Here is a 15646-nt window from a genome sequence, read left to right as displayed (position 1 = left end):
TGTACCATCTACAAGATGCACTGCAGGAATTCACTAAGGCACCTTGGGCAGCACCTTCCAAACCCACGACCACTACCATCTAGAAGGACATGGGCAGCAGATAGATGGGAACACCACCATCTGGAAGTTCCCCTCCAAGTAACTCCAAGTTTCCTGACTTGGAAATATATCACCATTCCTTCACTGTCGCTGGGCCAAAATCCTGGAACTCTCTCCCTAAGAGCACTGCGGGTGTACCTATACCACATGGACTGCAGCTCACCACCACCTTCTCAAGGGCAACTAGGGATGGGCAATAAATGCTGGTCCAGCCAGCGAAGCCCACATCCTGTGAATGAAGAAAAAAAAATTGAACTTTAGCACAGTTGTTTCTGACCCAAGTTTCTCAAACTGAATGCTAAATTCTACCATATTATGGTCATGTTTCTTATGAGATCTTTTACGTTGAGATCATTTATTAAACCTGCCTAATTACACAATACCAGATCCAAAATAGTCTGATCCCTGGTTGGATCCACAACATATTGTTCTAGGAAACTGTCCTGAATGCACTAGAATTCTTGCTTGTGGATTCCTCTGCCAATTTGATGTTCCCAATCTACATGAAGATTAAAGTCACCCATGATTAATGTACTGCCTTTTTTAACATGCCCTCATTATCTCCTGGTTTATTCTCTGTCCTACAGTATAGCTACTGTTAGGGGGCCTATAGACTATTCCCACCAGTGTCTTCTTCCCCTTGTTATTTCTTACCTCCACCCATATAGATTCTACATCTTCCGATCCAAGATCATTTCTTGCTACTGTACTTATTCCATCTCGTACTAACAAAGCTATTCTACCGCTCTTTTCTTCCTGCCTGTCCTTTCCAAAAAGTCACATACCCCTGAATATTTAGTTTCCTGCTTTGATCTCCTTGTAACCATGTCTCCGTAATGGCTGTAAGATCATGCCTATTAACCTCGATTTGTGCTGTTAATTCATTTATTTTGTTCCGAATACTATGTGCTTTTAAATAAAGAGCTATTAATTTTGTTGTTTTACCATTTCACACCCTTTGACCCTAGTTGCTGCTGTTTTTTTTTAAGTTTGTACACTGTCCCTTCCTGTTGCAATCTGGGTGTGAATACCTAAATAGCTGCCCTGCAATGCTGCCATATCCTTTTGCTTGTTAGCCTATGTATCCCACTCTCCAGAACCATCCCCCAAATCCAACCCCCCCCACCCCACCAACACTCCCTATTTAGTTTAAAGCCCTCTCTACACCCTAGTTTTTTGATTCGCCAGGACACTGGTCCCAGCATGGTTCAAGTGAAGCCTGTCCCACCAGAACAGTTCTGTTCTACCCCAGTACTGGTGCCAGTGCCCCATGAACTGAAACTCAATACTCCCACACCAATCTTTGAGCCACGGATTTAACTCCTTGACTTTATTTACCCTATGCCAGTTTGCCCGTGGCTCAGGTAGTAATCGTGAGATTATTGCCTTGGAAATTCTGCTTTTTAATTTAGTTCCTAGCTATTGAAATTCTTTCAGCAGAAACTTCTTTCTGGCCCTATCAGTGTCATTGGTACCAATGTGGATGACAACAACTGGATCCCTCCCCTCCCTCTCCAAATTCCTCTCCAGCCCTGAGGAGATGTTCTTAACACTGGCACCAGGCAGATGACACAGCCTTTGGGACTCATGCTCATTGGTGCAGAGAACAGCATCTATCCCCCTAATTATACTGTCCCCTACCACTGCTACTTTCCTATTTCCTCCCCTGCCACTTGAATGGCTCCCTGTACCACGGTGTCCTAGTCAGTTTGCTCATCCTTCCTGCAGTTCCCCATCTCATCCACACAGCATGCAAGAACCTCGTAAGCGTTGGAGCCTTGGCCCCTGCAACTCTCCTGGAACACTACCTCCTGGGTCCCCATACTTGCCTCAGCTGCCATCACACCCTCCTGTCCCTGATCACAGACCAAATTTGAATTACCTAATCTAAGGGGTGTGACTGCCTCCTGGAGCAAAGTGTCCAGGTAACTTTCCCCCTCCCTGATGTGGCGCAATGTCTGCAGCTGGGACTCCAGCTGCTTAACTCAGATGTGAAGTTCCTCATGCTGCAAACACTTACTACAGATGTGTTTGCTCTGGACCACCTTGGTGTCAATCAGCTCCCACATGCTGCAGCAGCAACATACAACCTGCCCTGCCATCGCTATCGCATTTAATTTAATTAATTAATTACTCTAGTATCCCTGCTTTTTACACATTATTGTTATCTTTGGCACACCAGTATTGATCTTTTCTTTAAGAATAGCTTAAGTATAAAGAGCAAAAAGAAAAAGAAAAAGACTAGAGACCTAAATACAAACTAAAGGCCTTACTTTTACTTTAAAAACTAGAAATGCTCACCTAACTGCTGCTCACCATGCTCTTTAATGGTCACTTGCCTCTCTCTCTCTCTCTCTCTCTCTAGTCTTTAATGGTCGGTCTCTCTTCTCTCACTGTTAAAGGCCACACTGCTCCTCTTGCACTCTCACTATAATTATGCAAGTATTGTTCAGATAACTGTACAGGATACATTCTCTGCCTACAGAAAAATTATAATGGTGGCCAAATGCACTTTAATACCTTTTGTGTTACTAACCCAAGAATGTTATTGCTTTGAAGTCAGATAATTAGTTAGTTTAGTAATAAACGAGATGAGGTAAACTGCACAGTGGAAGCTTTATTGTGAATTATACACACATGCATCTTTAACCAATGTTATGCATTTCAATGTTGAGAAATAAGGCATTTCATTGCTCTGGAAGGACATTGTATGTCTAGCTTAATATTTTTGGGGGGAGAAATGTCAATTGTGGTAATGGTGGAGACAAACTAAGTGAAGCAGCAGAAGTGAGGGGCTCTCAAATTTCCTCAGTATTACTTTTGGAATAGATTTGTAGTTTCGCAGTTGATTCACCAGTCACTTATTTAAAGGTGACCTTAACATTGCAACATAGTTTACATTTCAATGTTATACCTACTCATGGTAGTTGATGGAAAATTTAATGTACTTTTCCAGAGTTTTGTTGGTAAATGAAACTATAATATAAAACTTTAATATAGTTAATAAGGACCTATCAGCAGAAACTCTGGTGTCCTATGACACTTAGGGCAATCTCAGCCCACTTGACACAGAATGCCTTTCCTTCTACCTATTTCTCAATGTTAGCATGTTCTCTGCTGCAATCACTAACTCCAGTAGTATGATCCATAGCCTCGCAACCCTCTGTGTAAAAGTAAAACTGCTGCCATATGACCTAAGTCTTGCATTCAACCTTGTATCTCTCTAACCTGGTCCCACACCCCCGAACCAATAGAGGGTCTGTTTCTACCTACCTGTACTGATGCTTTTTATTTTTTTTAAAACTGCTCAATCAAATTGCCTAGTAGCCTTGCCTGTTTCCAATACAGTGCCCTTTGTCTCAGTTAAGCTGCTTTAGACTATTTTACTAATTCCAGCATTACTTTCATCTTAAAATCTCTCTTCTGTTCTTTGAAATAATGTAGCTGTTTTTATTCACTCTATGCATTCCTGCCTGTAGAGGAAATAAAAGGTAAGTTATTAAAGGAACCCTTGCAAATTATTTGCATTGCACTGTCTTGCAGCCCACCTTTTGATGGGGGGTTGGGGGGAAATATTTTTGAGGGTGAGGAACTATCCTCTCTTGACATTTTTATTGACTTGAGAGTAAAAGCTGATAGTGAATTAGCTTTTGCGTAAACAGTGACTCAACAGGAGCATTGTTTGTGAAAATTGAAGACACAAATGATCGAGCTGGGTTGCTGGGATCTTAATTTTGGATCCATGTATTTGGTCCTCTCTTAACCAATATTCCCTTCAAAATGTAGTTGTGTGTGGCCAGTTTTTTTTTGTTTCCCAGTGGATGGTTCCTTTAAATTTTTGGTGTTGCCGAGTACATGCCATAATTATTGCAGGACAAGGCTTGTGTGGTACCTTCCAGACAGCTGTGTGCACTCATGCAACTTACTGAAACCATTGCTGCTCTGCTAAACATAATCCCTGTTTATCCAATTTTTGTCCCCCCTCATAACCATAACCTTTATTCATGATGCTTCTCTCGTAACCTCTTCTGTACTCTGTCCATGACACCCTTCCTAAGGTTGAGTGCTTGGAATAGGAAATCAAAGAGTTGAGTATCAAAAAAGCACTTCCTCTGCTCTTTTCCTTTTTAATACTTTTTACCATTTAGTGTGCATGTTCTCCCCTTATTGTTTCTCTCTCCCTTTATCTCTCTCTCTCAAAGTTCATTTGGCAAACCTCTGTACTAATCCAGAGAGAGTGCAGAGGAGATTTACCTGTTGTCTGGGCTGGAGAGTTTTAGTTATGAGGAGAGATTGGATAGACTGGGGTTATTTTCCTTGGAGCAGAGGAGATTGAGGGGGGACATGATTGAGGTGTATAAAATTATGAGGGGCATAGATAGGGTAGACAGGAAGGAACTTTGGTGGAGGGATGAATAACTAGGGGGCATAGATTTAAGGTAAGGGGCAGGAGGTTTAGAGGGGATGTGAGGAAGAATTTTTTCACTCAGTGGGTGGTGGGAATCTGGAACTCACTGCCTGAAAGGGTGGTTGAGGAAGAAACTCTCATAACATTGAAGAAGTATCTGGATGTACACTTGAGATGTCCTGGCATACAAGGCTATGGGGCCTAGTGCTGGAAAATGGGATTAGAATAGTTAGGTACTTGTTGACTGGTGCAGACTCGATGGACCGAAGGGCCTTTTTGTGTGCTGTAGACCTCGATGACTCTATGTCACTCTAACGGTGCTTGTAGTCCACTTGACATTAAAGCATTCTCCTTATTTCATCTGCACATTTTAGCATTGTGTCCTTCATGTCTGTACCTAGATTGTATTTTAATGTAAAAACATAAATAAGAGCAGGAGTAGGTCATAAGTCCATCTAGCATGTTCTGCTATTCACTAGGATCATGGCTGAACTTCAACATCAACTTTTTTCTCTCAACAAATCCTTTGAGTCGCACTGTACCAAAAAATTTATCGATCCCAGTCTTGAATATATACTTTGACTGAGCATCCACAGCCCTCAAGGTTAGAGAATTCTAAAGCTTCACAACCATCTGCATGAAAAACTGTCATCTCATCTCAGTCCTAAATGGCCAAGTCCTTATTCTGAGATTATGACCCCCTAGTTCAAGGCTCTCCAGCTAGGAGAACTGCCTCTCAACCTCCATTCCTTCAGGCTCTCTTAAAAATTATATACATTGCAAAGATATCACCCCTCACTCTTCTATCCAAAGGATATAGTGTGTGTGCGCGTTTCAAAAAAAAAAATCATGTAGTGAAGTTAGAGGTTGGGAATAATTAAACCAGAATGTATGGTCCCAAAATAAACACATTTGATCTAATTTTGTATAATGTTTTTACGCTTGTTCGTTTCCCCACCCTTGGGCACCAGTTCATGGCCCTTTCCCACCCCTCTTCACTGAGGTCTGTCTGATCCTGGTGAAACTGGCCCAGTTGGCTGTTTGTCAGGCCTCCAGCACTGATCCTCATGGTGGTGCGGGCAGACCTGCCCCACCCCTCAACACCTTTCAGTCAGGGTGCAGGGCCACTGCTTCTACCTAAAAGCCTGGCTGTTCTATGTGAATAGGGAGGGGCCCCTACTTATAGCCACTCTGGGGTCAGTGTTTAAATCAATTGCTGAACAAATCTTTTTTTAATGAAGGGTATGATTACCTTACTTTTATTTATAATTGTGCAAGCTGACCATGATCTACAGTGCTTTGAGCCACCCTACAACTTGGTGGTTTAGTTTTACATATTTGGCTTTATTGACATAAGTTATATGTTGTAACATATATGGGGACTCCAAATTCAGCCAGCAGCTGATGACCAGCTTGCAATTTGACTACTTATCTCTAAAACTGGGTGCTTATAGACTGGATATTTGTGTCTTGTTATTTGTTGTCAAAGCTTTGGTCTGTTTCAAAGTAGTTTTAAGCCCTGTATATAAAGCTCACTCATAGTGTATCCATCAAAAGTAGTGGAAACCTTCCTTTCCTTACCTCATCTCATCATCCTTTCCCAGGCACTTTTCCCATTTAACTGGGCTATTGTAACATCTGAGTTTTTCCACCATCTTGCATCATAGAGTCATAAAGTTATACAGCACAGAAACAGGCTCTTCGGCCCATCGTGTCCATGCTGGCCATCAAGCACCTATCTACATTCTAATCCCATTTTCCAGCACTTGGCCTGTAGCCCTGTATGCTATGGTGTTTCAAGTGCTCATCTAAATACTACTAAAATGTTCTATGGGTTTCTGCCTCTACCACTCCTTCAGGCAGTGTGTTCCAGATTCCAACCACCCTCTGGGTGGAAAAGCTTTTCCTCAAATCCCCTCTAAGCCTCCTGCCCCTTACTTAAATCTATGCCCCCTGGTTATTGACACCTCCTCTAAGAGGAAAAGTTTCTTCCCATCTACCCTATCTATGCCCCTCATAATTTTGTATACCTCTATCAGGTATACCCTCATCCTTCTCTGCTCCAAGGAAAGCAACCCTAGCCTTATCCAATCTCTCTTCATAGCTGAAACGCTCCAGCCCAGGCAACATCCTGGTGAATCTCCTCTACAGTGCAATCACATCATTCCAATAATGTAGAGACCAGAACTGCACACAGTACTCCAACTGTGGCCTAACTAGCGGTTTATACAGCTCCAACATAACCTCCCTGCTTTTATATTCTATACCACAGCTAATAAAGGCAAGTACTCCATGTGTCTTCTTAACCACCTTATCTACCTGTGCTGTTTCCTTCAGGGATCTTTGGACATGTACACCAACGTCCCTCAGATCCTCTGTACTTCCTAGGGTCCTACCATTCATTGTGCATTCCCTTGCCGTGTTAGTCCTCCCAAAATGCATCACCTCACACTTCTCAGGATTAAATTGCTTTTGCCAATCTATATTGTCCTTTCCTCCTCACTATTTACGACACCACCAATTTTCGTGTAATCTGCGAACTTACTGATCATACGTCCTATATTCACATCTAAATCATTAATGTACACTACAAACAGCAAGGGTCGCAGCACTGATCTCTGCAGTACACCACTCATCACAGGCTTCCAATCTCAAAAACAATCTTCAACCATCACCCTCTGCCTCCTGCCACTAAGCCAATTTTGGATCCAATTTGCCAAATTGCCCTGGATCCCATTGGCTCTTCCCACCTTGATATTCTCCCATGCAGGACCTTGTCAAAAGTCTTACTGAAGTCCATGTAGACTATATCAACTGCACCACCCTCATCTACACTGCTAGTCAACTCCTCTCACAATTCAATCAAATTTGTTAGGCATGATCTCCCCCTGACAAAGCCATGCTACGGGCTTTCTGTCTCCTTGCCTTGCCTCGCTTAGCATCATTGTATGTGGGTCAAATGTCCTACTTGTGTGAGTCAGTAATTTATTTGCTCCAATCTATTTAATACTTGAGGTGCAATATCTTTCATAATGGGCAGTCTGAACAAGACTAAACACCTCCCTTCTCCCTAAACATGATCCAAACTCTGTGTAACCCTTCCCATTTCCATTTCAATCTCTGATTGTTAAACACTTGTACGGTTCTAAACAATCATTCTAATTAACCCAGACCTTGAAATTTCTGCATTCACAGACTTTTCCTGCCAAAAGCGCCTACTTTTCTTCAGATTTATTGTTGTCACATTCCATTTCACTCTTTCCTGTTTTTAACTAAATTTACTTAGCTCTTTGTCTTTCTGATTCCTTTTCAAGCTTCAGTGAACAGTCCAGTCCTTTGTATATCATTCAGCACCTTTTAACCTCTTAGCAATTTTAAGCAACAGTTTCCAGAAACTAATAGTTGCTACTTAATACAAGCATTTTGTCCTCTGATGGAAGGACCACAGCCTTCAACCTGTTGGAGTGCACAGTGTGTGTGAGCACTGCGAACAGCCAGGTGTTTGTGGATTCAAGAATGATATATGGAATGTGTAGACTTTCAGATATCTGTATGGGATTTGAATTTGGTTCAAGCAAATTATTATCCAAATCATTCAAATCTATGTTTATTTTATGCAAAATTACTTACTTTACGAGACCTTGGCTCAAGGGATACTGATGTATAGATAGTACTAAGGTGTACATGGTGGTGAACCCATCATTGGCGTACAGACCTAAGTGACAAAAAGGCATTGTCAAGGCCATTCATGCCACTGTAGCTTGTCACTGACTTGTTTATTTCCTTTCAGTAAAAGATAAAATAAATCTACACCTATTAATCAAGACCACATCAGTTCTCTAAGTCGACCCATTACTAAACAAACATTGCCAAATTGGATTCTAGGGATTGTTTCCTTGTACTTGTTCCACCAGGACAGGATCCACCAGTAAAGATTGACACACTCAGTTCATGGAGTGGGTCATTCACTGAGCCTGGGTTAGAAGGGAGAAACATCAACTGTTCCTGATCCGCTATCTGGTGACCCCTGCTGAAATCTCTTGGTGGATATTGGGTGAGGAGTGGATCAGTGTCAGCTGCTGTGCCTTAAAACATGAATGGCCTTGTGTGCCTCACATGTGGATTATGTGCACTTTGATAAGATTCAAGGGTGCAGGGAATGCTAGGAGTCAGGTAGGGGTGAACAGGAGGGCAATGGACGAGGAAGAAGACAACAATGGGGGAAGGGTGTAAAATGGTCAGCCCGTCCTGCACCACTGTCTACTGTTGCTTTCCATTTCCTTCCCTGCTTAAAATGTTGGCTGGTTCTCCATTAGCTATTCCTGCTTCTTCCATGATGCAACTGGTCAAAGTTTGTGACTTGACAGATGAGTTAAGTTACTAATTTGCTGTACATTATCTCTGCTACATATGACTCTCATCAGGGAAAGGTTTACACTTCTTGGTCTTTGTTATGCCATCTTCAACTTGGACAATGAAGTCTAGCCTTTCCAATTGTACAGTAATGCTGACAGTAACCTAGTTCAAATGTATGAGTTAGCATCGGCACTGAAATTGGAAAACTCAGGCCTAAATACTTCATTGTTTATAGTTGGCAGTGAGCTGAAGGCCGAAGATCTAATTTATGGACTGTCAGTTTGAGTCTGGGGAAGAGGATCATACTGAAGGTATGCAAATTATGGGTGAAGACTTGGGAGAAAGTGAGTAGTTTCAAGCACCTGGGATTAGTGGTGGGATAACATAGAAGTTTGGAAATGGAAATTCAGCAGTGGATTAGCTGTGGTTGAAGTAATTGGAAGAAGTGCAGTGGAATGTTGTGATTGAAATGTATCACTGCAAAGAAGAATCTACAAGACGGTTGTGAGACCGGCCTTGTTATACAGTGCAGAAACATGGGTAACATCAGGGAGAGGAACTATGACTGGACACTGACGAGATGAGAAAGGACAAAATCGGGAACCAGTACATGAGAGGGTCGGTGAAGATTGTGGGAGTATTGACGAAAATAGCCAAGAAGAGATTGAAATGGTATGATCAGCTGTTGTGGAGAGAGAAGAAATGTGGCGAGGCGAGTGGTAGAGATGAGACTGCCAGGAAGAAGAGGAGGAAAGCCTAAGACCAAATGGAAAGACATGATGGTGAGAGAATTAAACACAGCAGAATTGGAAGAGGAATATGAGTGTCTGACGGGAGGAGATGGAGAGGGTTGATCAACCAGCATTGTGGCGACCTCAAGTAAAATGGAAGAAGCTGAAAGAAAAAGAGTTGAGCTGAGGGCCAGAGATGTTTTCTGAAACAACTCCAACTGCAATCTGTTCATGACGTAGGAGTTATTTGGTTTGACTGCAGCTTTGTAACTCCTTTGCTTGGTGTCTATTTTGTAGCTAATTTGGTCAATCCAAAGTGCCGTACAACAAGTTCCCAACTTAAATCCCCACTAAAATGTGTAGCAGTTCACAGGCAGAAAGCCAGCATCAGTGTTTGAAAGAACTGAACAGTTCGGTATGAGCTGCCAGTTAGCTGCTATGGTTACATCATTTAATGGACTAAGAAGAGAAAATGTCAAGCTAGATTCGTCAGAAGAGCGCTTAAAAACCTGAGGGACTGTTCCATTCTGGAACTTGAAAGGGTGAGTGGCCCAGCCGAATTGCTGTATGAGGGTGGGTGGGGGTTTGGCAGAACTGGATATTTTGCAAAGGAAAGTGAAAGCTTATATTTTGGTTGCACTTTGTTTTTGATTATTTGTGAGGTGTAAGATTTCCTGGCTTTGTTTGTCTAGATAGAGTTTTCCTAGTGTATAAATTATTATAAGGAAGTACACAATAATAGCATTTTAAGTGCAGTCATGGCTTACATTTTCGATCTTTGTGTTAACAATTTCAGGGTACCATTAGCTTGTTGACCTTGGGTAAGCGTTAGAAATACGAAAGAAAAAAATCAATTGCAAATATTGCCATGCTGCAATATTACAGAACATGGACTTGTATAAGAAAAAAATGCAAAATGCAAACTTTAAGCACTCTTCCTCCAAACAGTGTAAGCTGGTGTTTCATCAGCAACAGCTGAGCAAAATGGAATCTCAAAAAACTTATCGTGCTCATTTTTACTTTGCTGATATTTTGAAGTGACATCTGTAAAATGTCCATCAAAGCTTAGTGCTTTTGTGATAACAGCTTAATCAACCGGAAACATGTCTACTGTGTGTTTTTTTCCTTTTGGCATTTCCACTTAGTGGAGGAGTGCTAGAGCATGAATGTTGATGAACTTGCTGAAAGTAAATGAGTGTGCCTACTTGTCTGGCAGTCTTGCCTTCCCTCCCCCTTTTTTGTATTGTTTGCCATTGCGTTAAGAGCATATTTCACTATTTGAACTGGGAAAGAAAGGAAGCCTGAACAAACTTATTGAATAATTGCAAATGTTTTTCCCAATTGTGGTGACTGAGGACAACTGCTGTCTTGTTACAGAGAGCCGCGATGCTGTTCTGAGTTTGAAGAGGATACAGAAAGAGGAGCTACACACATTACAAGTAAGCAGCAACTCTGAAATAAGCTCTATTAAGTCGATAATGTATGCAAAGGGATGATACAGCATGGATGGGTTAGAAAATGAATTAACTGTGGAAAATCAGAATCGAGGATGTTCGTGCTTAACTCCCTGGCTGACATCGTAAGCACCTTTGGATTGATGCAATGAAAATGATTTTAAGAGTGTGTTAGCCTGCTGCTAGTAAATAATTGCTCATTTTCATTTTAAACAAATAGACTTTTTCATTTCTTTCAAACTACAGACTGAGCAGCAGCATTCCAAAATTGTTTCAGTTTTGCCAAGGCTTTGTAAAAACAATTACGTGATGATGTGATTTAAATTCAAATTAGAGATTTAATTTTTCTGTCCTTGCCCTTTCCTGCAAGGATAAATAAAATCCCAACAATGACAGATTGGGGGAGGAGCACAGTTTGGGACTCAAATTAAACTTCTTGCACCAATGAGTCACATAGGCAACATAATTCCTTTTAACTTTGAAATGTAATAATTAACCAGCTTTAAGGAAAGTTAAACCTGTAATTACTGTGGCAATGCCAATAGGCATAGAGTGAAATAGTGCTGTAAAACTGATGATATTGCTGAATGGATACACACACAAATGCAGCAATAAGGTCTTACTCGTTTTTTCTTGAAGTACCCCTCAAATAGGAAAATGTTTGAATAATCATGCAAGTATTAATAAGAAAGAAAGACTTGCATTTATATAGCACCTTTCAAGGCCTCAAGATGCTCCTAAGTGGTTTGAAGCCAGTATTTTAAGTGTAGCCTCTGTTATGATGTAGGAAGGAACCAAATGGATAGCAGGAAATCTAAGGGATAGGGTAACTGAAGCTATACAGTTGAAGAGAAGCTTTTTCAAGCAGGTAAAATAGTTTGCGGATACCCTTCCAAAGAGTGACAAAATTTCAACATCCAAAGATGCAGTTTAAAAAAAGGGTGGCAAGGGCAGTAAGTGGTAATTAAGTATTATTATAACCACAGTCAGTCTCAATTGCAAATCCCAGAGGGAAACTTGGCTTATGGGCTGCAACTTTTTTTTTGATAACGAGAAAACGGCATACCGATCTCAGCAGTAAGAGGTCCAGTAATACTTTTGGGATTTTAAAAATTAAAAGTAGAAGTTTTATTAAGAAGAAAGAAAAGATAACATAGTACACAAGATTAGTTACACAATTGCAGTTAGTCTTATGAAACATTCCCCCAAAAATTCCCTACTTGGTCAAACGCACACACAAACACCTTCCAGACAACATTCCCTTATAGATGTTTAAATATGACAAATCCGGTAATATCACACAAAGCAAACTGTTGTAGCATCAATAAAGGTATACCACATGACCTTTACCACCTTCCACTTTATGGTATGGAATCCACTTCAGAATAAAAGCACTTGCTGCAGCCCAAGACTTCTCAACAGCTCAAGACCGCTCCAGCTTAACAGCTATACAGCCATCTCTCCAACTCAATAACTAAAAAACCAGCTATCCACAGTAACTCTAATATACCTTTATTCCCTTTCATCTCATTCCCATTGTTCTCACACCCCTTTGAAATTCGATCCCTTCCAAATATAAGATCTTTCATTTTTCCATCTTGTGTTTACTTTTGGGCCAATAAAAATATAATACCCCACTACTATTTGCCTATGGACTCCTGCAAGATGCAAACATTTCCCTTAGCACCTCAGACTCCCCTTAGAAATTCAAACAACCTTTCAAGAAGGGAGGGAGGCAGAAAACAGGAAAAAAAACAGGAAACTATAGGCCAGTTAGCTTGACGTCTGAGGTGAGGAAGTTATTGGAATCATTCATTAAGGAGGCTATAGCTGGGCACTTAGAAGAGCTCATGGCATTAGGGAAGAGTCAGCATGGTTTTGTGAAAGGAAAATCATGTTAAACCAATTTATTGGAGTTTTTTGAAGGAGTAACGTGCACAGTGGATAAAGGGGAGCCTGTAAACGTAATGTACTTCGATTTCCAGAAGACATTTGATAAGATGCCACATCAAAGACTATTACGGAAAATAAAAGCGCATGATGTAGGGGGTAACATATTAGCATGGTTAGAAGATTAGCTGGCTGGCAGAAAGCAGCAAGTATTCATAAATAGGTGGTCTTCTGATTGGCAGGATGTGACGAATGAAGTCCCACAGGGGTCTGTACTGGGGCCTCAACTTTTTACGATTTACATCAAACATTAAATCAATTATCTTAGATGAGGGGAGTGAAGATATGTTAGCTAAATTTGCAGATGACACAAAGATAGGTAAAGTATGTTGTGAAGAGGACATGAGGCTGCAGATGGATAGGTTGAGTGAGTTGGCAAAGATTTGGCAAAGATCTGGCAAATGGAGTTTAATGTGGGAAAATGTGAAGTTCTTCACTTTGGAAAAAGAACAAAAAAGCGGAGTATTACGTAAATGGAGTACAGCAGCATAATTCTGCGGTGCAGAGGGATCTAGGTGTTCCAGCACATGAGTCATAAAAAGTTAAGTATGCAGGTACAGCAAGTAATTAAGAAGGCTAATGGAATGCTATCCTTTATTACGAGAGGGATTGAACATAAAAGTAAGGATGTTATGCTTCAGTTATACAGGGCATTGATGAGATCACACCTCGAATACTGTGAGCAGTTTCGGTCTCCTTATTTAAGGAAGGATGTAAATGCATAGGAGGTGATTCAATGGAGGTTTACTAGATTGATACCTAGAATGAGTGGGTTGATTTATGAGGAAAGGTTGGACAGACTGGGCTTGTTTCCATTGGAGTTTGGAAGAGTGAGGGGTGATTTGATTGAAGTATACAAGATCCTAAATGGCCTTGACAAGCTGGACATTGAAAAGCAGGTGAATCCAGAACTAGGGGAACTGTTTTAAAATTAGGGGTCGCCCCTTTAGGACAGAGATGAGGAATTTTTTCTGAGGGTTGTGCAACTTTGGAACTCTCTCCTCAGAAGGTGGTGGAGGTGGGGTCATTGAATATTTTTAAGGCAGAGGTAGATGGATTCTTGTTAGGCAAGGGAATCAATGGTTATCAGGGTTAGATGGGAATGTGGAAATCGAAACACAAGATGATCAGCCATGATCTTATTGAATGGTGGAGCAGGCTTGAGGGGCCGAATGGCCTACTCCTGTTCCCATTTCTTATGTTCTTACCTAAAAGTTCAAATGTTAGATCTAACCTATTTACTTGTGCCTCAACTTAACACATGTTATCCTTTTCATGTTTCTGAAACCCCAGACAACCTGACTCCTATCAAACTCTTGACCAGCTTAATTAAATCTCACACACATACGCCTGCCTTTTTTACAGAATAATACAATATTGCTGAAAATGTATGTTAAAAATCCATTCTCACAGTATGAATGGAGCAGTGGATAACATTCTTTAAATACACAGCTAATGAAAAGTACTGCTCATATTGAGCATGATGAAATCTTGGAGTGATTTGAAAGTGAAGACCTGGAAGTCCAATTCTGAGGGAAAGGGTGGTGAGCTGAGTCTGACTGTGCATCCAAAAGGAGGTTGCCAGGGCTGGAAACTGAGGCGCACAATTTGGCATTCATTACAGCAGAGAAGGTTAAGGGGTTATTTGAAAGAAATGTTTAAAATTAGGGCAGTATTAGACAGGATCAATAGAAAAAGATTGTTTCCTAGTGGTTTGGGTGTCTAGAACAAGGGAACATAAGATTAATGCAAAGAATTAATTAAGACTGAGAACAGGCCGGACTCTAGTGTTTCCGTTTATTACTGCTGTATTCAGTGCAAAGTATATTTGTGCAACCAGTAAAAGCTTTATCAATGAAAGAAAATCTCTTGTTTGGTCAAGGTTTCTCATTCAAGAATCAAGCTGTTGAATCTGGATTAGAACTGTAAGAATGAAAAGGAGATTTGGGGAGAAAGAAGAATTTTAAAAGTAGTTTCTGAATTAAAGTTCTGGATAGTTATGAAGTATTATTCATAATCTTTACCCAGTGATGAAAATGTAAAGTCCAGTTAGTGCCTCAGCACTTGGATTAATCAAATCCTTTCTTTTGCCATCCTATTTGTATTTTTATCCTTTTAACATACTTGTTTGCTGCCACAATAGCCACTTGTGGGGTGTCTGTGTGTGTGTGTTTGGTGAAAATCTTTCTTCTAATCCTCCTTTTCATTCTTACAGTTTTGACTCTGAATCTGTCCCTTGTTACATATTCATCCACCAGCGGAAATTATATTTCATACTTTTACCCTCTCAAAACCATTCATTTGTTTTGAAAGCATTTTTAGATCCTTCCTTGCACTCCTCTATGCAAATAGAAACACAGCCCCAAATTTTGAAGCCTTTCTTACTACTAACCTAATCTCTTGGTAGCAATCCAGTGTTGTATCATCCCTCAATCTACATGTACACCATAATGGACACCACAGTTAATTGGTCCAAAAATCAAAATAGCAATGAGGCTTGTGTTTTTTAATGTAAAAATGCTGCAACATGAGGAAAAGGCTGATCTGTGATTTAATGCACAAATTAAGTTGCTGTATGAGACGATAGCTCTGCAAAAAGAGCAGAAATGGCAACTTGCCATCTGGTTGTTGAAAAGCATTGAATGATG

General features: G+C 40.7%; 1 protein-coding gene across 1 annotated transcript in view; it reads left to right on the top strand.

Moving 5' to 3' along the window:
- The window catches only part of fmn2b (formin 2b), a 399672-nt gene that overhangs the window by 53694 nt on the left and 330332 nt on the right, over nt 1-15646 (top strand). Inside the window, exon 4 of the mRNA XM_078557267.1 lies at nt 10972-11033. Within this exon, the coding sequence (XP_078413393.1) occupies nt 10972-11033 (62 nt within the window). The remainder of the gene's footprint in view (nt 1-10971; nt 11034-15646) is intronic.

This window comes from Cetorhinus maximus, chromosome 14, assembly GCF_964194155.1.
Source record: "Cetorhinus maximus chromosome 14, sCetMax3.hap1.1, whole genome shotgun sequence".
In the NCBI taxonomy this organism is placed as follows: Eukaryota; Metazoa; Chordata; class Chondrichthyes; order Lamniformes; family Cetorhinidae; genus Cetorhinus; species Cetorhinus maximus.
The sequence above is the reverse complement of the archived record's forward strand: the minus strand, read 5'-3'. Positions and strand labels throughout refer to the sequence as shown.